The sequence below is a fragment of the Oncorhynchus kisutch genome, linkage group LG15 (assembly GCF_002021735.2).
Source record: "Oncorhynchus kisutch isolate 150728-3 linkage group LG15, Okis_V2, whole genome shotgun sequence".
NCBI lineage: Eukaryota > Metazoa > Chordata > Actinopteri > Salmoniformes > Salmonidae > Oncorhynchus > Oncorhynchus kisutch.
The window spans coordinates 47,913,942-47,938,820 of NC_034188.2; the positions used below are offsets into that span (position 1 = coordinate 47,913,942).

At 42.2% G+C, this 24,879-nt stretch overlaps 1 protein-coding gene and 1 long non-coding RNA gene across 14 annotated transcripts in view; one reads left to right on the forward strand and one right to left on the reverse strand.

The window, feature by feature from the left end:
• Positions 1–24,879, reverse strand: part of LOC109905365 (dedicator of cytokinesis protein 10) — a 163,209-nt gene that overhangs the window by 60,409 nt on the left and 77,921 nt on the right. For all 11 annotated transcript variants that reach the window (XM_031790399.1, XM_031790398.1, XM_031790396.1 and 8 more), the window contains exons 5-9: positions 8,403–8,475; positions 7,690–7,812; positions 5,637–5,771; positions 4,549–4,747; positions 473–558 (exon numbers count right to left, since the gene is read on the reverse strand). In XM_031790399.1, coding sequence (XP_031646259.1) covers positions 473–558; positions 4,549–4,747; positions 5,637–5,771; positions 7,690–7,812; positions 8,403–8,475 — 616 coding nt within the window. The remainder of the gene's footprint in view (positions 1–472; positions 559–4,548; positions 4,748–5,636; positions 5,772–7,689; positions 7,813–8,402; positions 8,476–24,879) is intronic.
• On the forward strand, positions 19,494–24,196 carry LOC109905367 (uncharacterized). 3 transcript variants are annotated; one of them, XR_002257263.2, is made up of 5 exons: positions 19,494–20,199; positions 20,861–20,937; positions 21,045–21,228; positions 21,472–21,516; positions 21,676–24,196. It is a non-coding gene; the product is annotated as an uncharacterized LOC109905367 (long non-coding RNA). The 3 variants fall into 3 exon arrangements; XR_004203074.1 differs by having other exon boundaries at positions 19,496–19,828; XR_004203073.1 differs by having other exon boundaries at positions 19,506–20,937.

The window sequence follows — 24,879 nt, forward strand, 5'->3', positions numbered from 1 at the left end:
TACCGGAGCGCCAAGTCTAGGTCCAAGAGGCTCCTAAATAGCTTCTACCCCCAAGCCATAGAACTCCTGAACAGCTAATCAAAAGGCTACCCAGACTATTTGCATTGCCCCCCCCCCCCCGGAACGCTGCTGCTACTCTCTGTTATTATCTATGCATAGTCACTTTAATAACTCTACCTACATGTACATATTTACCTCAATTGCCTCGACACCTGTGTCCCCGCACATTGACTCTGTACCGGTTCCCCCTGTATATAGCCCCGCTATTGTTATTTACTGCTGCTCTATAATCATTTGTTATTCTTATCTATTACCGTTTTTTTGTTGGTATTTTAAAAAAACTGTATTGTTGGTTAAGGGCTTGTAAGTTAGCATGTGACAAATACCATTTGATTTTATTTTAAATTAGCATAATACAAGTAGAAGCATTGATAATTTTTTTACGGGTCAAATTACATCTCCACACACCCACCTTGGCCAGCTCAGGGTTGATGCCGTTCTCGGTCACCTCTTCATTCTCAGGTAAACACACGTCGCTGAGAGACAGATCACAGACGTCTGGTGGGGAAAGAGACAGACTGTTACAGTCAATATCTCATTCAATAGAACATTCCTGTTGTTAGTATTGGCTCATTTCCTCTGGTCTTCAATGACAGCTATAGAATGAGAAGGAGACTGCCAGGCTGTTGTCATGGAAGCCGCCATACCTGAGTGTGTTCTGAGAGGGGTAAAGGTGGGGAGGAGGGGGGGGGGGGAGTACTCTCTCACCGGCCTTCCCTGGCCTCTAATGGAGCTTACTGTATGTGTTTATCCTTTCACTACCATCCCTCCATTCAGTCAGTGTAGGTCAACTTTTTGTGGTACTGTAAAAGAGGCCCCACACAAAGAGAGGGAGGGAAATAGACAGCTGTTTTCTTTCACATAGAGAGAGAGAGAGAGAGAAGGGGGGATAGAGAAAAAGGGAGACAGAAAGAGAAAGAGAGAGAGAGAGAGGGGGTGGGGGAATAGAGAAAGAACGAAAGAGAGAGACAGAAAGAGCAGAAGTAGTACAGAGCCCTGAATGTGTATTAGGTCTGCTGATGCTGCTCCTCTTCTCTCATTGCATGGTTAAACAGAACAAATACGACCTACGAAGATCGATCCAGATGGCGAGACACAAGTATAGGGAGAAAGTGGAGGAGCAATTCTGCGTGTCGGATACTAGGCATATGTGGCAGGGGTTTCTAACGATCACGGATTACAAAGAGACAGCTAAACACTGTTTTCTCACGGTTCATGCAAAACGACTCTGAGCTGCCGAGGAGAGCCCCTGAGGACAACAAGGGCTACGTGCATACGGTTGGAGGAAGTCCAAGTCTAGTGGTTAGAGCGTTGGACTTGGACCCAAAGGTTGCAAGGTCGAATCCCTGAGCTGACAAGGTAAAAAATCTGCCCTTCTGCCCCTGAACAAGGCAGTTAACCCACTGATCCTAGGATGTCTTTGAAAATCAGAATTTCTTCTTAACTGACTTGCCTAGTTAAATAAAGGTCAAATAAATAAATAAAATGTAAGTCATTCAAACGTGTTAACCCTCGCAAAGCTGGCGGCCCAGGTGGCGTCCCTAGCCACGCCCTCAGAGCATGTGCAGGCCAGCTAGTTGTTGTGTTTTCTGACATTTTCAAACTCTCTCTAGCCATCATCCCTGTGCTCAAGAAAGGGAAAGTAACTGAACTGAATGACTACCGTCACCTCCGTCATCATGAAGTGCTTCGAGAGTCAAAGACCACATAACCTCCTCCTTCCCTTGACATACTCCACCCTCTCGAATTCGAATACCGTCCCGACAGATCCACGGACGATGCAATCACCATTGCACTGCACACCGCCCTCACCCATCTGGACAAGAAGAATGCATATGTGAGGATGCTGTTAAATCGACTACAGCTCAGCCTTCAATACCATAGTGCTCTCTAAGCTCACAGCCCTGGGACTGAACTCCTCCCAATGCAAGTGGGTCCTGGACTTCCTGACAGGCCGAACCCGGGTGGTGAAGGTAGGCACCATTACCTCTTCCCAAGGGTTGGAACCGGTTCAGGGAACAGAACCGAAAAGCAGAAAATAAGTCATTTTTCAAGGAACCGAAATGGAACCTGGAACAAAAGTGACCCATACTGCTCCAGAAGATAACTGTTATTTTAAAACATGGAAACCGGTAATAACTCTTTTACATTCCAGACACGCAACAAAAGCACCAAATGCAAAGCCCCCACTCTGTCACTCAGAAACTTATTCCAGCATCTGTCTACGAGCCGAAATCTTTGTGTATGCGTGTTAAGGCTACCTGCCCATCCCCCCTCCGAAGCATACTGTAGGCCACTGTACTGATGTTAGAAGCATGTGAAGAAAGGGAGAGGTGCTTCTACACCTGCATTGCTTGCTGTTTGGGGTTTTAGGCTGGGTTTCTGTACAGCACTTTGAGATATCAGCTGATGTACGAAGGGCTATATAAATAAATTTGATTTGATTTGAGAGAGATGTTTTATTAGCTAAAGAAGAATGGATTCATTTTTTCAATACCAGTTAAAGGATTAGTTAGCATGTTTCACGTTGGATTTATTAACTGCAAAAAGGTAAGACGTGTTTTTAATTCTGGCGGCGCTCTCACAAGCTCGTTAGCTAGCTAGCTCAAAGGACATTCAAAGTTCCTTCATACAGTAGAAGCCGCTCCCCCTGGGTATAATTCTGCGGACCTAATTAAGATAATGTAACCCTCTCGCTCTCTCCCCACCCTTAACATTTCAGTCTCATCTTGAGCCATAGGCTACACTTGTCTTCCATGACACATGTAAACAACTAGCTTGCCTGCTCTATCCTCACTGATTGGTGAATTCATGTAATGAGCTAAACGTTAAAAAACTGTAGATTTCACAAGGTTAAAAAAAGGAACAGAAAGGGTACTTTTTTGGGGGGGTTGAACCCAGTTCAGAACGTATTTTTTTCTGGTCAGAACTGGGGTTCTGTTCGGAATGAAACGATTAGACATCTCAGAGGAGCTGAAATGGTCTAACCACATGGACACTGTGAAGAATAAGTCACGGCAGCAACTGACAGGAGGCTGACGAAATTAAGTCTGTCCACAAGGGCCCTAACAGTGTTCTACAGGAGCACCATCCAAAGCATACTGTTGGGCTGCATCACAGCCCGGTACGGCAACGCCACTGACCGCAAGGCAATACAGAGGGTAGTACGCTCAGCCGAACACACCACTGGGTGCACACTGCCTGCCCTCCAGGGCACCTACAACACCAGGTGTTGCAGGAAGGCCAAGAAGATCATCAGGGACCTCAGCCACCTGAGCCACGACCTGTTCTCCCTGCTTCCATCACTCGGGTACGGGCAATACAAGAGCATCATGGCTCAAACTAACAGAATGGCCAACAGCTTCTATCCCCCCTGACCATCAGGTTGTTGAATAGCCACCACTACTATAATAACTAAGTCAGCATGACTTGTTAGTTTCAGGATTAGCTCTGGGAGCTCCACCAGCCAGCGTGGTTGATGAAACTGTACACCACACCACCTCCAGGTGATATTATATGGAGTTTAATTGCTAATAAGGCTCAGGTCAGTTAGTACACCGAACTTGATTTAACATCATGTTAGTACAGCAACACAGAACCATGATGACTACGGCTATTACATCATTCGTAGTCGTTTTTACAACCTCAATTTTCCATGGTCCAGGGCGGTGTGTGCAATTTGTTTGGTTATATTCCACACGGAGGCTTTTAAAAAAACTATGTTTAAGCTATAAAAACCAAGGTGGAGTGTTTTGCCTTGTGTCCGGTCTCATTTCCTGGTGGACCACAAACAATAAGGATCAAGTCACTGCACATTAAGTCTCAATTTAGCCATGGCAGAATATCCTACAGCCATTATGAATACCAGATTATGAATACCTTAATGCACAAACAGATCTGGAACCAGGCTAGGGTTCTGTTGGGCATATTCTAATCTATATTCTAAACTCCTCTACTCTTTCCTCTCCCGCTCTGGGGCTATGAGGCTTAGGTGTCAGGATCTAAGTTTTTTTTTAAGGAATATGTCCACTCAGCATTTGCTGCTCCCATAAGTTATTTTCTATGAAACTCAGTGATACTACATCATTTAAAAAAAAATCACTTTTGGGAGACAGCAAACAGTCAGGGAACATCTTCCTTAAGATGTTGTTTCAAGTCTTGTTTTCAGGACACGTTACGATGAGTGTGTCTCTTCTCATCATCAGGGTTCGTGTTCAGTAGGCACACAGAACAAAAACGATTCAAAATGGAGTGAGGTACTATCGGGACTCGTCAAAATAGGAAACCCTTTTTCTCATTATCCGTTGCGAAAGGTTTTACTACACTGAGTCCTAATAAACCGGAACCAAGTCCAGAGTAGATGTAGGGTGAAGTTGCATCTAGACGCTGATCTTGGGTGAGTTTAGCATTTTCCCCACTAATGGTAACGGTTAGGATTGGGGGAGGGGAAGCTGATCCTGAATCTGTATGGAGGTCCAGAGTACTCACCTTGCCGTGTGTCGATGAGGTCTACATTCTTACGGTCCAGCTGCGTCAGTGGGGTGGGGCCGTCATTGGGGCTGATCTGGAGGATCCGGGTCAAGGTACTGATCCACTCCTCCATGTCCTGCTCGCTCTCTGCCGCCAGCACGAAGTACGTCACCTCGTTCATCTTCAGCTCAAAGGCATACTTCCTCAGACGGTTGTTCTACAGGGGGTGTTTTGGTTAGTGTTAGTTCGCTCATACTTTGACAGACAAGTCAGTAAATTAGTGAATTTTGTGCATTTGGGTAGTGCACGACTAGTTGCGTCTGTGAAATCTCCTATCGTATCTTACCATATCGTATCCGTATTGTAACATTGTGTTACAATAACCCATAGGGCTCTGGTCATAAGTAGTGCACTATGTAGGGAATAGGGATGCAGTTGGGACGCAGTTAATAAGAGTTCTTTGGTAGCCTTCCTGCTGCATTTATAGACCTGACTACACCTATACTAAACAAATAAATATACGCAACATCCAACAATTTATGAGATTCTTCTGAGTTACAGTACATATAAGGAAATCAGTCAATTGAAATACATGAATTAGGCCCTAATTTATGGATTTCACATGGGTGCAGCCATGGGTGGGCCTGGGGAGCCATGCCCACCCAATCAGGATGAGGTTTCCCCCACAAAAGGGCTTTAGTACAGACAGAAATACTCCTCAGCTGTTTAATCAGCTTCTTGATATGCAACACCTGTCAGGTGGATGGATTATCTTGGCAAATGAGAAATGCTCACAAACAGGGTGGTAAACAAATCTGTGAGAGAAATAATCTTTTAGAGCGTATGAATTTTTTTTTTCTTCTGTTTATTTCCTCTCAAGAGTCTTATCTAGGCAAAGTTGCAACACTCCGAGCTCCTCGATTGGACAGTCTATAGGGAACCGGTTTTAATGTGTGCCTGTGGCGTTCTACAGATAGAAAGTGTGTCAATCTGTGTGTGTGAGTGTGAGTGTGAGTGTGAGTGTGTGTGTGTGTGTGTGTCCGAATGCGTGCATGTGTGTGCAAATCAAATTTCACAGTCTATTGGGACTATCATCGTCTACCCACCTGAACCACACCGGTACACGAGTCCAGGAAGATGCAGCCCTTGGGTTCTTTGGAGATCTTCTCATCTTTGTAAAAGTTCATGATGTAGGAGTTATCAGTCAGCTGTGTCAGCTGGAAGTACCTCCTCTTGAACGACTACAAGGACGTCAAAATAAAAATACAACCCCATCAAAATCAATTACAGGCAATAAAGACGTAGTTACCCTAACTCAGACAATAATCTGAGGTTCTGTCCCAAATGGCACACTATTCCCTTATAAAGTGCACTACTTTTGACCAGGGCCCTATGGGTGGGCTCTGTATAAAGGTAAGTAGTAGTGCACTACATAGCGAACAGGGTGCCATTTGGGACCCAACCACTGACTATGTGACAGTAAATTGGACATGGCCTGGGCTAGTGGTGCTCTACATGAACACAAAGTCTCTTTAGAAGAGACAGGCCATAACTTAAAGCCATGGGGGACTGATGAGGTCATAAAAAAGTGCCAGGACCCTGCAGGGCCGGTCTAACTAAGAGTCTGCTTTTACAGAAGACAGAATGGGAGGGAGAGGCTGAGATGGAGACCAGGAAAAGAGTGAGACGATAGAAAGAAGAGAGAATCAAGAAATGTGTGTTTGCGAGAAAGAGGAATGTAGTAGGAAAAAGTCCTACGACGAGGTAAAAGCAAAAGATGGTGGGGAGAGTGGAAGAAACGCCAAAGAGAGGAGTACAGGCATCAGAGAGAGAGAGAGACAGACAGAGAGAACAAGAGGTAGAGCGAGAGGAAGACAGGCATCAAAGAGACAGCACGAGAGACAGAACATTTCACTTTTGTTTGTAATCTATTTCACTTGCTGTGGCAATGTAAACATACACTACAACAAGTATGTGGACACCTGCTCGTCGAACATCTCATTCCAAAATCATGGGCATTAACATGGAGTTGGTCTGCTAAAAGAGCCTCCACTCCTCTGGGAAGGCTTTCCACTAGATGTTGGAACATTGCTGCTATAACAGCCTCCACTCTTCTGGGAAGGCTTTCCACTAGATATTGGAACATTGCTGCTATAACAGCCTCCACTCTTCTGGGAAGGCTTTCCACTAGATGTTGGAACATTGCTGCTATAACAGCCTCCACTCTTCTGGGGAGGCTTTCCACTAGATGTTGGAACATTGCTGCTATAACAGCTTCCACTCTTCTGGGAAGGCTTTCCACTAGATGTTGGAATATTGCTGCGGTGACTTGCTTCCATTTAACCACAAGAGCATTAGTGAGGTCGGGCACGGATATTGCTCGCAGTCGGCATTCCAATTCATCCCAAAGGTGTTCGATGGGGTTGAGGTCAGAGCTCTGTGCAGGCCAGTCATGTTCCTCCACACAAACCAACAAAACTCAAAAAATAAAAAAATAAATAACTCAACAAACCATTTCTGTATGGACCTCGCTTTGTGCACAGGGGCATTGTCATGCTGAGACAGGAAAAGGCCTTCCCCAAACTGTTGCCCCAAAGTTGGAAGCACAGAATCGTCTAGAATGTCACTGTATGCTGTAGCGTTAAGATTTCCCAAAACTGGAATTAAGGGCCTAGCCCAAACCATGAAAAACATCCCCAGATCATTATTCCACCGCCAATAAACTTTACAGTTGGCACTATGCATTGGGGCAGGTAGCGTTTTCCTGGCATCCGCCAAACCCAGATTCGCACGTCGGACTTTCAGATGGTGACACGTGATTTGTCACTCCAGAGAACACATTTCTACTGGTCCAGAGTCCAATGGCAGCGAGCTTTACACCATCCTATGATGGTGCCACATTGAAAGTCACTGAGCTCTTCAGTAAGGCCTTTCTACTGCAAATGTTTGTCTATGGAGATTGCATGGCTGTGTGCTTGATTGTATACACCTGTCAGCAACGGGTGTGGATGAAATAGACAAATGCACTAATTTGAAGGGGTACATACTTTCAATATATAGTGTGTTCCCCATGCCAATAAAGCCATTTGAAAAAAAGTTAATTGAGAGAGGGGGGGGGGGGGGGGGTATTGTTGGGGAGTCTGTGACACACTTCCTCACCCGAACAGTGATGCTGTTGTTGACAGTGCTATTGAAGTTCCCTTTATAGAGCCATCCCGATCGGAACACACCGATCCCTCCTCCTCCACACCCTCCTTTAGACGAGGACAAAGATGTTGTGTCCTGCAAAAACCAAAACAGACATCTTCAAATCAGGCTCGATGGGTACATCCCACATGACAAACTATTCTCTATGAAATGCACTACTTTTAGGCAATCTAACTTTATAGGGCTCTGGTCAAAAGTAGTGCACTACAAAGGGTGTCATTTGGGACCAACTATGTCTCAATAACCAAGGTCTAAATATATGTCTGCCATTGACATGCAATAAGATACTTTGTTCCATTTCATTCTATGATGCCTAATTTGTCATGAACATACACCTGCTGTAACAGAGCCGAAGCTGGAGGAGCCATAGAGGATATTGTTTTTGGAGAGTCATTGATTCTGGCTCAGTTGAACTCAATTGAATAAAGCTTCTACGCAATGTCCCTAAACCAAAAACAACAGAGTAGAAATATGCGAGCAGACGTGCATTATGACAGTTTAACAGTAGGGCTAATCAATGGCCTCTGACTATTCATCATACTCAGGCTACGTCCCAAATGACACCCTATTCCCTATACAGTGCAATACTATTGACCAGAGCCATATGGGCCCTGTTCAAAAGTAGTGAATTGAAAGGGAATAGGATCCATGAAAACAGGCCTGACCTCATCCTTGTCCACGTCTTCATGATCAATCTCAAAGGAGTGGGAGGGCAACTTCTCCGCCTTGTACAGCTTCCTGTGAGGGAGAGAGATATTTGATATGTTTCTTTGTGTTTGCTTTGGCAATGTATGTGATTAACATGTCTCGTGGGCTTCATAACCACGTCTTTATAACAATTCAATAATGATGGGACGGGAGACGGGGATCAGTTCCAGTGGTGTAGAGTAACTAGGTAAAAATACCGAAGTCGTACTCCGTGACTTTCACTTTAATTGAGTCATTTTCTATTCTGTTATCTTTACTTTTACTCAAGTATTACAATTGAGTACTTTATCCACCACTGATCAGTTCAACATTCAACACCCATGACGCTTTGCGCATACAACTAAGGTAGGTACGGTACCTAAGTACTATAGTATTCACTGTAGTGTTTTTGCAGACTTTACGTACAGTATTCACTGTAGTCTTGTGGGGACTGAAGTGGCCATACAACCTTTATATACAACCTCATCCTTTGGTCCGTTACTATAGTAATTACTGCATTGGTTTTGTGGACTGTCGTATACTGTAGGTTTTACTGTAGTGTTTTTGCAGACTATAGTATACTGTAGTTTTTAGGGACATTACTGTAGTATTTACTAAAGTGTTTTCATTTAATTATCTTTGATATAGAAGTGGTGGGCTTTGTCCTTGAGGAAACATACTGGAGAAATACTAAAATAGCACATTTTCCATAACAGGTAGGCAAGGACTGGGTTCTGAACGTAGTTCAGAGCTTCTGCTCTATTCTATAACCTGTAGGGAACACAATATATGGTCTATACTGGGAATGTAGGTTTCTCACTTATGGGTGGCACGAATTGGGAGGGGAATGGGCAGGGGATGGCAAATTAAATGCTGTAGTATTTACTATAGCTAAAACAATCTAGTGTTTTTGCAGACATTTCTGTAGTATTTACTACAATGTTTTTTTGTGGATAATACTTCAGTATTTACTATAGTATTCTACAGTATACTACAAAATGCAATACTAAGAACTACTATGATCGAGGAATACTAGTGTGGAGTATAGTATTCTACAGTATACTACAGTTTATTACAGAATTATATAGTAAGTACCGTAGCATTCTATAGTAAACTGTAGTATTGTACTGTCTCATTTGCGTTCTTAGGTTTATGTATGTCGAAGCTTGTGTGTAGCTATCTCTTCAGGAGTAGTTGCGATGCAGGCGAAGCCTTAGTGGTTGTGTGAGGTGTATTCCTGTAGGATACTTAGGAAGCTGTTCAAGCATTGGTGCAGTGTCCCTTGATCCTGAGACACTTTAAATGTTTCATGGTCTCTATGATCCTCTCCGCCAGCCCGTTGGCAGATGGATGCTATGGTGCAGACCTGATGTGCTGTACGCCATTCACCTGTAGGCTTGTAGCCAATTCTTGGGACAGTAGCTGCGATGTTGCTAACGAGTTGGAGTGGCGATCCGAACCAACTAAACACCTCCAAGCATCTCAATGGTCTTCCCTGCAGTAGTAGACCTCAAGATGACAAGCTCTGGCCACTTACTTTGAGCATCCACTACCATGAGAAACATTCAGTCTTTGAATGGAACTGTGAAGTAGATGTGTTTGAGTTGCCACGCCTCTTCCGGTCAATCCCACGGATGAAGAGGTGAAAGTTGTACTTTGCGAACCTTCTGACATGAGGAACGTGTTTTCGCTTTCATCGCAATGCTTCCATCCAATCCAGGCCACCAGAAGTAGGTTATCATTCCACAATGACCTGAGTGTAGCTGTTGCAACACTGGTTTCCTCAGCAAAGGTGGAATGATAACTATCCTCCCCCACAGCAGACAACCGGACTATACTGATAGCTCAGTTCTCCTGGAAAGGTAAGGTTTCAGTTCCGGAGCATCTCCTGTGGATGGACATCTCCTCCTCATGGACATCAACATCTTGGATGTTGATGTCCATGACTTCAGCTAACACCGGGTCGTTTGTGGTGTTTCCCTGCACTTGTGTTGAATTGACTGGTGCATTTTCCACTTGTCTGAAGAAGAAGATGTCCACTTGGTGTGACTCTGGTTTGACCACTTGTAGTGCTAAACTGGAGAGTCCATCTGCGTAGCAGTGCAGTTCTGATTTGCGTTACTTGATGTCGTAGGTGTGTGCTGACAACAAAGCCCACCTTTGCACTCTGCTTGCAGCAAGTGATGGAATCCAAGTATGTGGTCCAAAGATGCTTGTCAGTGGATGATAATCTGTAAAAAGGGTGAACTCCCGTATAGATACAGGTGAAAGTTACGCACTCCAGAAACTATGCCTAGGGCTTCTTGTTTTATCGATGCGTAGTTCATTTCAATGTTCACGATGCAAAAACAATCAGCTTCCCTTCACATGAAGCCATGATATGATATGGGACACGACTGCTCCCACACCATACGAACTAGCATCACTAGCTAGTTGGATGGGCAATGATTGGTCAAAGTGTGTCCATGCCTCAGATTTCAGGAGTGTTTCCTTGGTTTTCACAAATACTTCCTGCATTGATCTGTCCATTTCCATGTTTTGTCCTAACAAAGCAACTGATGCAGTGGCTTCAGCTTCATTGCTAAGCTTGGGATAAAGCGTCCATAGTTAGTAACTCAGGAAAGAACGTAGTTCGCTCACATTCTGAGGAGCTGGGCTGTCCAAGATAGCATTGACAAGTGGATGGAGGCTTATGGAGGCCCGTAGCTTCAATGACGTGTCCAATGTATTCAAATGATGAACTCGCAGTCTAGTCCTTCAATCTCTGTAAGGTCAAATATACATGTTGGAGATGGTCCTCTTCGTCCTTTCCAGTAATGAGAATGTCATCCAGGTAGCATTGTACTCCTGGCAATTCACTCAAGATCTGGTCCATCGCTCTCTGGAACAGCGCTGGCACACTTGCGATTCCAAACGGTAGAGGAAATTAGCTAAAGAGCCCATTACGTGGTACGACAATCCGCTCCTTTGACTTTTCATCCACGTGAATCTGAAAGTAGGCTTGGCAGAGGTCGATTTCGCGGAACTTTTGACCCCCAGCTAAACCTGCGACAAGGTCTTTGATGTGTGGTAGCGCATACTGTTCAGCAGACAACACAGGGTTAACTGTGACTGTTGCCCTTTCCTTTAATCAAATTACCAAATCGTCCTCTATGGTCTCATGGTGGAATGTTAATAATATTTTTCATAATTTCATTTTTTTTTTTTTTTAAACAAACAATAATCTAATCTAGTAATTCCAGCCAATTTTAATTTCTCAATAGGCTCCTGATTGCCACTCACTTCAATATTGCCCTCAACCACAGAACTATTTTCCTCAGTCGCGTGACCTTTTCATCCTCAAGTTCACTCATTTAGCAGTTTTTAATTCCAAAGTTTGTCTTCACAGTTGAATAAATGTACTTTCCTTTACTCACTGTATATTCCTCCCTTTTTAATTATGTTGTTTTTCCGCTCCGAAGTCAGTCTCGAATCCTTTCTGCCATTCATGACGATAGGGTTGGGCGGTATCCAGATTTTCATATTTACGAGATTACCGGTTTAGTACAAAAGAGGGCGCAAAAAATGTAAACCTCAAAACAGCCCATTTATTATCGTTTATTATCATAATGCTAACAGCATTAGCACAACTAATAGCGAGTTTCCATTAAGGCTGCTAGCTAAATATGCTAACGAGGGCAAATAAAAATAAATGAATTGCAAAAACCGGCAATCCAGCTCATAAAGTTATACATATATAGATAGGCAGGAGCTACCGAATGTCCTTTTTGGTGAGTTTGGACATTTACAAGCGAATGTAAATGAAAGACATTATGCAAATTAACAACATTTTGACACATGCTTGTTTGAAGGAAGAACAATACTGGCTCTGGAGCAGCATGTTAACACGCTGTGTCTGTGTGGAGTCTAGAGTGGATAGGGCAATGGGCCTGCATGCTGTGCTCTGAGAAGATGGGGGAGGAGAATATGGGCCGAGAATGGAGAGGGAAAAAAACAGAAGGAAATCAACATAACTCATCCAAAGGGCTTGGACTTCTCAAACACAGCAGACAGCTAACACAATATGATGCCCCGTCACCTTATTAATTCAGCGACTAACTTAGATAACTAGCAAGTAAAACTTAGGGGCCGCGTTAACGCAGAATTCTACAGGACAAAAATATAAAACGCATAAGAAATCTCTAGCTGCGTTTTGTAAATGCAGATCTAAAATGCTTCTTATGGTCTTATCTTTAAATCTGCGTATTTCTCCAAAGCTCAGTTGTCCTGAGTTTGCACAACACCAGGACCTAGGATTAAGGGAGACACTCAAGTTGTTTAATACTCTATCTCTTGACACATTGATGAAAATAGTCTTAGCCTCTAAACCTTCAAGCTGCATACTGGACCCTATTCCAACTAAACTACTGAATGAGCTGTTTCCTGTGCTTGGCCCTCCTATGTTGAATATAATAAACAGCTCCATATTCACAGGATGCGTACCAAACTCACTAAAAGTGGCAGTAATAAAGCCTCTCTTGAAAATGCGAAACCTTGACCCAGAAAATATAAAAAACTAAAATCAGCCTATATCGAATCTCCCACTCCTCTCAAACATTTTTGAAAAAGCAGTTGCGCAGCAACTCACTGCCTTCCTGAAAACAAACAATGAAATACTTCAGTCTGGTTTTAGACCCCATCATAGCACTGAGACTGTACTCGTGATGGTGGTAAATTACCTTTTAATGGCGTCAGACCAAGACTCATCTGTCCTCGTGCTCCTAGACCTTAGTGCTGCATTTGATACCATCGATCACCACATTCTTTTGGGGAGATTGGAAATCCAAATAGGTCTACACGGACAAGTTCTGGCCTGGTTTAGATCTTATCTGTTGGAAGGATATCAGTTTGTTTCTGTGGATGGTTTGTCTTCTGACAAATCAACTGTAAATTTCGGTGTTCCTCAAGGTTCCGTTTTAGGACCACTATTGTTTTCACTATATATTTTACCTCTGATGATGTAATTCGGAAAAATTATGTTAACTTTCACTGCTATGCGGACGATACACAGCTGTACATTTCGATGAAACATTGTGAAGCCCCAAAATTGCTCTCCCTGGAAGCCTGTGTTTCAGACATAAGGAAGTGGATGCCGGCAAATCTTTTACTTTTAAACTCGGACAAAACAGAGATGCTAGTTCTAAGTCCCAAGAAACAAAGAGATCTTCTGTTGGATCTGACAATTAATCTTGATGGTTGTACAGTAATCTCAAATAAAACTGAAGGACTCTGTTTGGACCCTGATCTATCTTTTGATGAATATTTCAAGGACAGATGTTTTACATCTTCGTAACATTGTAAAAATCAGAAACTTTCTGTCCAAAAATTATGCAGAAAAATTAATCCATGCTTTTGTCACTTCTAGATTAGACTACTGCTACCCGGATAAAGCACTAAATAAAACTTCAGTTTCAGAAAAATGTATCCATGCTTTTGTTACTTCTAGGTTAGACTACTGCAATGCTCTACTTTCCGGCTACCCGGATAAAGCACTAAATAAACTTCAGTTAGTGCTAAATACGGCTGCTAGAATCCTGACTAGAGTCAAAGGATTTGATCATATTACTCCAGTGCTAGCCTCCCTACACTGGCTTCCTGTCAAGGCAAGGCAAGGGCTGATTTCAAGGTTTTACTGCTAACCTACAAAGCATTACATGGGCTTGCTCCTTACCTATCTCTCTGATTTGGTCCTGCCGTACATACCTACACGTACGCTACACGGTCACAAGACGCAGGCCTCCTAATTGTCCCTAGAATTTCTAAGCAAACAGCTGGAGGCAGGGCTTTCTCCTATAGAGCTACATTTTTTATGGAATGGTCTGCCTACCCATGTGAGAGACGCAAACTTGGTCTCAACCTTTAAGTCTTTACTGAAGACTCATCTCTTCAGTGGGTCATATGATTGAGTGTAGTCTGGCCCAGGAGTGTGAAGGTGAACAGAAAGGCCCTGGAGCAATGAACCGCCCTTGCTGTCTCTGCCTGGCCGGTTCCCCTCTTTCCACTGGGATTCTCTGCCTCTAACCCTATTACAGGGGCTGAGTCACTAGCTTACTAATGCTCTTTCATGCCATCCCTAGGAGGGGTGCATCACTTGAGTGAGTTGAGTCACTGATGTGATCTTCCTGTCTGGGTTGGCACCCCCCCTTGGGTTGTGCCGTGGCGGAGATCTTGGCCTTGTCTCAGGATGGTAAGTTGGTGGTTGAAGCTATCCCTCTAGTGGTGTGAGGGCTGTGCTTTGGAAAAATGGGTGTGGTTATATCCTTCCTGTTTGGCCCTGTCCAGGGGTATCATCGGATGGGTCCACAGTGTCTCCTGACCCCTCCTGTCTCAGCCTCCAGTATTTATGATGCAGTAGTTTGTGTCAGGGGGCTAGGGTCAGTTTGTTATATCTGGAGTACTTCTCCTGTCTTATCCGGTGTCCTGTGTGAATTTAAGCATGCTCTCTCTAATTCTCTCTTTCTTTCTCTCTCTCAGAGGACCTGAGCCCTAGGACTATGCCTCAGGACTACCTGGCATGATGACTCCTTGCTGTCCCCAGGCCACCTGGCCGTGCTGCTGCTCCAGTTTCAACTGTTCTGCCTGCGGCTATGGAATCCTGACCTGTTCACCAGACGTGCTACCTGTCCCAGACCTATTATTTGACCATGCTGGTCATTTATGAACATCTTGGCCATGTTCTGTTATAATCTCCAACCGGCACAGCCAGAAGAGGACTGGCCACCCCTCATAGCCTGGTTCCTCTAGGTTTCTTCCTAGGTTTTGGCCTTTCTAGGGAGTTTTTCCTAGCCAACGTGCTTCAACACCTGCATTGCTTGCTGTTTGGGGTTTTAGGCTGGGTTTCTGTACAGCACGTTGAGATATCAGCTGATGTAAGAAGGGCTATGTAAATAAATTTGATAAAAATACTTTAAAGTACTACTTAAGTATTTTTGGGGGGTATCTGTACTCTACTATTTATGTTTTTGACAACTTTTACTTCACTACATTCCTAAAGAAAATACATGTATTTTTACTCCACACCCAAAAGTACTTGGGCACAATTTGACAGGAAAATGGTCAAATTCACATACTTATCAAGAGAACATCCCTGGTCACCTCTGCTGCCTCTAATCTGGCGGACTAACTAAACACAAATGCTTTGTTTGTAAATTAATGTCAGTGTGTGCCCCTGCCTATCCATAAATACTCAAAAAACTATAAATGATGCTGTCTGGTTTGCATAAAATAAGGATTTGAAAGTATTAATACTTTTACTTTTGATACTTAAGTAAATTTAAAACCAAATTCTTCTCGACTTTTGCTCAAGTAATATTTTACTGGGTGACTTTCACTTTTACTTTAGTCATTTTTCTATTAAGGAATTTTCACTTTTACTCAAGTATGACTTTTTAGTACTTTTTCCAGCAGTGCTTCTTGTAGCAGGCATTAGGCTAAATTAACACAGGTCTCATCAACAATCTCTCAAGCCCATGTGCTAGTGATTAGCCAGCCAATTTGTATATTTCAATTTTAGCCAACTAGGATCTATTTGCTAGCTAAGTAGGTTGAACAGTTGAATTGTTATGAACACACCGTCTGTCTCCAGTTTGTTCAGATGTTGAAATCAAGTGGCCTAACTTTTTTTTTATCAGAATGAGAACGAGTTCCCAATTCCTTATATAATTGTGTTTTATGCTTTCTGCACATTTATAAAACTCATTTATAAAACAGACTAGCTAGTATAACAGTTTTTGGCTAAAATGCTGCTAGCGGTACATGGTACACCAATACTGTGCAACAAACTGAGCATTGATTTTCCAGAATCAATGTTCATTGAAACTCGTTTTAGTAGTGTCTGCTCTGCGCGCAATTTGAGTAGTTGAGACATAAAAAGGGTATTGTTAGAAAATAACTTATCCTCAATTACAGTAAAATAATGTTTCAATGTGTTTTGTGTCCATTCTGTGGGCCCAAAGCTCAAACGCAAATAGAGAGTTCAAACCGCTTGTCATAGAGGAAGATGTGTCCTCTTGTAACGGTATTCGTCGTCTGAAGAAGAGGAATCATCGGACCAAAGCTCAGCGTGGTAAGTGTCCATGCTTTCTTTATTAAAACTGAACACTATAACAAAATAACAAAGGGGATAACCGAAACAGTCCTGAAAGGTGCAAAACACTAAACAGAAATTAACTACCCACAAAAAACCTGTGGGAAAAAGTTAAGTAACGATAGACAGCTGTCCCTGATTGAGAACCATACCGGCCAAAACAAAGAAATACAAAAACATAGAAAAAGGAACATAGAATGCCCACCCAAATCACACCCTGACCAAACCAAAATAGAGACATAAAAAGCTTTAAGGTCAGGGCGTGACACCTCAACTTTGTTGGCGTGACAGGCTGGGGGATAGGCTTGGTGTGTGCAAATCATAGAGGAAGAGGCGAAGCTAAAATCTGTCCAAAATTAGCCCAATGCGTTTCTATGATCTTATTTTGGATTTGGACCGAAACTTGTTGCCAGCCTTTCCGCTTTTGGGACAATGACTCATTGTTAGGGTGGAGAAGTGCATCTCTTCATTATATACAGATCTCTGGTGTAAATGAGGAGGTGCATCCAGCACATGAGGAGCGAAAGACGGGCAAAAATACAACACAACAACAAGCGGACATAAACGCTCATAAAAACGAAAAATAACAAAACCCTGATTCTTGCGATACAGGCATTTGGAATATCGCACCATACATTCGAATTAATCGAAAATGAGATATATCGCCCAGCCTTATCTGCCCCCCCACCACCACTGGAAATAAGCCTCCCGACTGTTCTAGTCTACTCCCCACCAGAGTATGTGAGCTGAGCGGAGCTGGACCGGAACGAGGAGCTGAGCGTGCCCAATTTGACTGTAGTGTATGGGGGGTGATAAGGGACATATATAAGCCTAGGCCACCGTACCACCTGACATGATACCAACGCCTTACTAATGTCTGCGTGACGCCTGTATCACGTGTTAATGAAAGTCATAATGTGCATAGTTTATATTTATATGAATTCAATCTCAACCATAAATGTTGAAACGTACAATTTTTCCCGTGCAAGTAGACATTCCGTGGTAGCCAACTTGAACTATAGTGTAGCCTACGGCGTGTGTATTTCCTGTTATCGCTAATGGCCTAGAAAAGATGATGCCCAATGTGTATATAATCTGTCTCTCCCTCAACACCTAATGGCATGTTATGATATGTTCTCTCATTGTATACAGATCTAGCTGTTGTTAGCCAATCATAGACTGTGTTGTTACCAGTTCCACATCAGTTTTGTGTCCACGGCTTTCAGATGAGTTCATAGGTGCTATTCGGGATCCTTGGGATGTCCCTTCAGTCGAATAGAGCAGTTCATAGACTTTCCTAGAGGGTCTGAGCTATTCGGAATCATTGGGATGTCCATACCTCTATCAAGTCTAAATGTTAAAATGGTTAAATTTAGTGTTAGTTTAGGGTAAGGACGTTCCAAGGAATCCGGATTGCAGTGACCGTTCATAGAGTGAGCGACTGGCACGGTATTTGAGAGCTCGGCGGCGACACAGCCATTCATTTGTTGTTGTTTTTTTAAAGCTGCAGAAGGGATTTTCGAGTGTCGTCCCCAAATAGTTTCATTAGAGACTATGAAAATAATTACCAAGATGTACTTGATCCAGTTGAGGAGTAAGTAGGCTATACTTAAGTTGTGATATCGTTAGGAAATTTTTAGGCCTACTGTATTTAGGCAAATGTTTGTTGATAACGTATTGTCGAAAGCACGTAGGCAATGTTATTTACTGTGTCGATAGTGGGGGTAGGCTAGTGTACAATAACGTAATTTGATGTGCTAGTATTATTTATTTAATGGATTAATTCAATTGTAAATTAAATAACTATTTTTCACTTTAGGGAAACGAGGAACAACTTCGATCGAATACCTAAAATCATGCCTGACAATATCACAACAGTATCCTAATATAGTGTGGATACAGCAGTAGCCTATTCTACAACAATATAAATGTATGTGCTAGTATTATTTATCTAACTGACCAATTATATTGTAAATGTGGATGGGTACTCTATTTCATTAATTGATTAAGTTTTGTACAAGGTAGATACAGGAGTAGTCTATAGCCTACAATAATCATGTAATTGAGTGTGCTATAGTATAATTTATTTAATTGATGAAGACAATTGTAAGTGGGGATGGGTAGGCTACTTCATTCAGTGAATACTGAATATATTGCTATCTCTGGTAGTATGTTAATGACGGCTTTTCAGCTGTTGAACCATGGCAATGTTAAACTAATTTCTAAATCTCTAAATCTCTTTTAGTCAAGATGTGACGAGAAAGACAAATCGGCTTCACTGCAGGTGCTCAACCCACCACCCTCACTGCTCTCCCTCCACAAGTAACCACATCCTCTTCTCCTGTTCAACTACTAAAAATGATTGTACATATACCCCTGTGCCCATCTCAGTGTAACATGATCCATCCAAGGCCTCAGCTGGATGCCTAAAATGTGAGAAATCTAAGCGAGATGCTATAGTGTGTGTGGATGGATGGAGTTCCAAATAAAGACTTGAGAAGATGGCAAAGGAGATAGTGATACGAGTGAGAGCATACGGTATGAAAATAAAGACCCCTTGGGATCTAAAATGAGTGTGGGGGTGCCTCTTGTGTCTCCTTTTTGTCCGTTTGAGGATACTACAGTCACCCCTGGTGGAGGTTCTTGGAACACTGCGATTTAAGTCGCAGAGGTTGACAAAAACCTTCCAAAGGTGGTGGTGCTATGTTGCATGTTATCTTGAATACCAGGCAGAGTACAGAATCAAATGGTGTAAACTTAACAGGCTAAACTTGTTCGGTACACTCAGAAAGGTTACGGGTTCCAAAAGGGTTCTTTGGCTGTCATCAAAGGAGAGAACTTTTTGGTTCCAGGTAGAACCCTCTGTGGAATGGAGCCCAAAATGGTTCTACCTAGCCACAGAAGGGGTTCTCCTTGGAACCAAAAAGGGTTCTCCTATGGGGACAGCAGAATAATCCAATTCGTTTGTAGATAGTACCTTTTTATCTGAGTGTAGGCCTATATTGCAGTCGTGGTTCTGTGGATATCTGTGAAAATAAAGTTAATTGGTGGTGGTGGTGAGTTAAGATAATCAGAAATACTATGAAATATCCCCACTTTTAGCACACATTTGCAAGCAGGCAAAGTAGCCTGTGTGTGCTGAGGCACGTGTGATCACTCAACACTGACAGGACCAACAAAAAAGACATGCTTGGGACTCCCGAGTGGCGCAGCTATCACGGTACCGTGTATAAAAAAAACTGCACTGTTGGTTAAGGGCTTGCAAGTAGGCATTTCACGGTAAGGTCTACACTTGTATTCGGCGCATGTGACAAATAAGGTTTGATTAGATTCGAAATCCCTAATCCTGGCTACTAATGCTCTAGCATTAATTTACTGAGGCAAGAAGATCAGAGATGTCAAGGTGGTACTCAAGCATATGCCATGTGTTTGTGACACACATGTATGGTGATATTTTTGAAGTTTATTTGGTTTATTTTGCCTCCCAAGTATTTGAATTTAATGTATGTATATAATTACTGCTGCTAGGGGAGCTGTGACGCCAATGAAGTGAGTTAGAGAGATATTTAACATTTCTTCTTCATTATGGAAAATGACTAGTTCTGAAAACTAATGTTTCTCCATCTTATCATTTTACCCTATTAATTCAGGTATGTAATGTGCGAAAATGCAATATGACTCAAAATATTGAGGTAACATGGTTAATTACATAGTCTGTGAGTTTGATGTTTGAAGGCAGTTTTAACTGACTGAAAAACTGGTTGGTATTTTCCTCCATTGTAAGTAAGCTAATGGAGTTAGGCTAGATTGCTAATGGTTTACATGAACAAGAAAGGATCAACATGGCGTCCAGACTCAGTTTACTTGAGGTAATATGTAAATATGCGATGTCACGATAAAATGTGTTAATATTTGTATAAAAAAAATTGTTTAACAGTTCGCTAGCTTGATGCTAACCAAATTTAGCTTGGCTAAGAGCTATAGTAGTTACCTTTAGCCTAGTTGGTTTTAGTCCATGTCAGCTTAATGTAATGGTTGTAGCATTGTTTTGCATAGGCGTTTTATAGGAGTTTTTTCTCTCCGAAATTGACACTGATAGTACAGTCCCCGTTTGTTGTCTTTGCAGACAACACAGCAGTGTCCAGGCCTCCAGAGTATTCACTCTATTGCCTGCTATATGGAGAGGAGCCACAGCAGTTAACTGATGTGAACAATGCAATTGTGTATATAACATTATTGTGTATACATTGTTGGGGATTGACTTAGAGTTTTTCATTTGCTGTTTTTGTATAACATACTTTGTGGTGGAAGTTGTGAAACCAGATCAGAACGCCTTCGAAGACCACCTTCAGGCCCGGACTGAGAAGGATGTGGAGGTTTTTGACCAGGTAAAAATTATTGTCCGCTGTAAATGTATTTTCTGGCCTTCCAAGAGATATATAAGAGATGTATTTGTAACAATATGAAATATAATTGCATTTATTTCTATTATCAGTCAAGGTGTGACTGAACATGGACTGGCCACATGAGAAAAAGGAGAGCCACCTGAGAAGAATCAAGGGGACCAAGTGCTTCGACATCTGGGCGAATTACTTGGCTTGGAAGAAGGACGAAAGGAAGGCGAGACCCGGGAAAGCTTGGTGCTCTTTCGCTCCTAGCTGGGGTCAACATCCAGTCAGGTGAATATAAAAATCTCAGATGATAACTATTTGCATTTGCTGCCTTGTGGTGGGTGGCATCGCCATGCTGTCAGCAGTACCAACACTGGCCCAGGGGTCAATCCAAATAGTCAATCTTAAGGCTAACCACTGGGTCACATTAAGTAACCGCCACTTCCAGGTAGGTACTGTTAAGGTGTATGACTCCAGTCGTCATGACACCACACTAGAGTTTCTCACAACTCATCTCTCCATCTTTCCCAGGGACCATCCCTTACGAACCCCACTGACATCAACAATTATAGACAGGTATCCTTTAACATTATTGCCTCTCTAATCAAACATCTAAACGAAATAATTCAAAAACTGTTTTTTTTATTTTTTACATACCTGAATAATTTAACCTGTATGTTTGCTTGTTTAAGTCTGTCTCCAACCCTGTTCCTTTACTCTACTCCTGTTCTCCAGGACCTAGGGATTCTGCCTAACACCCAGACATGGATCCATTACCAACCACCCTCCAACTTTTCATTACATCAGCTACTGTTATTGTCAAGTTGTCATTATCCGCTAAGAAAGAGCAAGACAACTATCATACTGGGCACATAATGTGGGCTGCACAGATTTGCTAAAAACACTAGCACTGCAAACACTCCGAACAAAGAGGTCAGCAGCGCCTGGACTTTGCAGTTTCCCTCTTGAGTCCACAACATGTTGAAAAACAAGTGAGGACGCAGATGCAGAACCTCCTATCCACACAAGACCCACCTCCTCTCTATTCCACACACCATAATTCTGTATTTCAGTCTGATTGCCATGTGAGTGTACAAAAAAAAAATCTGAAAGTAAATTGACACACACGTACCCAAAAAATATCAATGGTTGTGTATTTAAATCAAATATTTTGCTGTTTCACAAGGTGTTTATTGTCAATTGTAACATATCCCTTGATGGTATTTGTTAGTAAAACATTATTAATTGTATTATAAGACTTACAATAGATATATTCAACCACAAGGGTGTACTAATGTGCTATGATTTTTTTGAAATCATAATTGACTACAATTATTTCAGTGTAGGTAAGGGAATGCCTATTTAAAATGAAAACATGCCAGCCAGACAAGAAAGTGTATGAATCAAATGTATTTGCATATGAATGAGTGGAAATCAGTTAACTTTGATCTGTAAGGTAAATAACTGTGTGTGCGTGGGGGGGGGGGGGGTATTGAAATTATATTATGTTTACCCTGATGCCTGTTTATTCATAAAAAGCAGCAGATGGTAAATAACATTAATCACAATGGTTAGCCTATACAAATGAATAGGAATACATTTAGCCTAATTGGTAAAATGATGTGGGGGAAAGTCGGGACCCTAGTCAGGCTTTTGTTGGTCAACTCCAGATTAAATATAGGTCTTCATGTGTAGGAAACTGTGGGCTAAATCAATGAAAAACAGCTTAAATGTTCATGCTTCATCATGATCTGTGATCAATACAGGCTGGGGTGTTTTTGGTTCCGTTTAGTCTAAAGATATGCGTAAGAAAGCAACTGCACTGAAATGAATAGCCTGATTCAATGGGATTCTCCTGAATAATAAATGTTTTTATCTGTTAAACTGTTTGGTCTACGCATAGATCCATACCAATTCTAACTTTTTGGTATTTTTTATTAGGTATAGCTCTACATTGCAGAGCATTTAATAAACCAACCACATTTTCCTGGGATGTTAAGGCTGCGCAAGACCTTCGATAGGCTAGTAGACTGTGGAAATAATCTGGAGTTTATCATTGTTGTAGCCTAGATCGCTTTATAAAATCTGGACTGTTGCTATGGCTAAGCAAACAAGTGGTAGCATATTCTTTTGCACGTCTCTTTAACAAGGCCTATATCCTCACATACTCCCTCAATTTGAACCCTGCTTTCCACAGAAATGTATAGACAAAGGATTGCATGGTGACAGTAAATGTGTCTGTTAATCCAGTAAAGTGTGGGGGGGGGGCAAGGTAAAATCATGACATCAGTGATTTTCAGGTCAGAGAAAGATGCCAGAGATTCCAAGTTGGATGACTGTTCAAAGCAAAAATCCCAGTCTGAGCTAATTTTACCCAGAGTTCCCAGTTGTCTTGAACGCATTGAAGTCGGAAGTCAGAGATTGCCAACATCCGAGTTGTTTTGAATGCGCCACTAGAGACCTAGACTACACACAACAAAGAAAAGGAAAGTGGGATAGCTAGTCAGTTGTACAACTGAATGCATTCATCCCAACCCCTCTGAATCAGAGCGGTGCGGGGGCCTCCTTAATCGAAATCCACATATTCGTCGCCCAGGGAACAATGGGTTGACAGCCTTGCTCGGGCAAAACGACAAAAAAAGTTTGTCAGCTTTGGGATTCAATCTAGCAACCTTTTTGGTTACTGGCCCAACACTAACCACTAGGCTACCAAGAATCCCTTGTGTTTGTATTGATGTGAGAAATAGGCTTATCTACACAACAATGGTGGCTGCGATATCAACTAGCCTAATAATTTTTGAATCGAGGTGATAGGCCTATTTTAGCTAAATCAACAACTGAAATTGATGAACTAAGCACACTTAAACTAACACGTAACACATGTAGATGTTTTTAAGGCTTTCATGGTAAGATCATTCATAATAACTTTACACGTGACGTGAACGCGTCGGCAGTTTGACTCCTTAGACACAAACTTGTCTCCACTGACAGTAATTCATGGCGTTATTTTATAGCGCTAGGAAGACGCTCGGTGACTTGGTGAGCGGTATCAGGAGCTTCATGAGGCTTAATTCTGGCATGAATCACCCCCCATAGCAGCGCGGAGTGAGATTCCCAAAGTCTGGGGCGTCAGCCTTCTCGTCCTCTAATATCGCTCCAGTAGTTGTCACTTCACAAGCTCAGGGCATGCCCTGGCTCAGCATGCATCTGTAGTCTACTTGTGTGCTGCTATAGCAAGCATGACGGTGTACTTACTACGTGCACATGCTAAAAGGAAGGCGGTGGTTAGAATACTAAGTGTGTCATTGTAGCAAAGTATGCATCAACCAAAAATCTGATCTCTTAAAAGTTTCGTTCATTTTTGTTCTATTATCTATATAATAGGCCATCATTGGTTTTGGTTCAGTAGGCCTGGTATATTCCCAGATTCAAGGAGCTTTCCGTTTTGATTGGGTTATTTTGCCTAAAAACCTAAGACTAGCCAAAAGGGTGTTTAGCATCCACAGTGGCTCTGCAAGTGTGGGAAGGGTATTCTCCGGCTTTGCAGGCACCACATCACATGAGCCTGAAGCCACAGACTGGCCAAACTCGTGTTTCTAAGGCACTAATAAGTAATTTTTCAATTAATTTGTATTTCATTACAAGTAAGTCACTATATTTGCAATTTATAGACTTTAATGATTTAATATAACAAAATGTTTCATTGCTGAGAATTTATGTACGTACCAGCTTATTGTGTCGCACTCGCAAATGCTTCTCAATGTATTTCTTTGTAGGCTATAGCCTTGAAATAATATAGGCTAAATAATTCATGTTTGTTCCATCTTAGGCTCCATGTCTGGCTCCTGACCTATTTAGAGTGTTTACAATGCATTCCGAAACTATTTAGATCCGTTCACTTTTTCCACATGTTGTTACGTTACAGCAGTATTCTAAAAA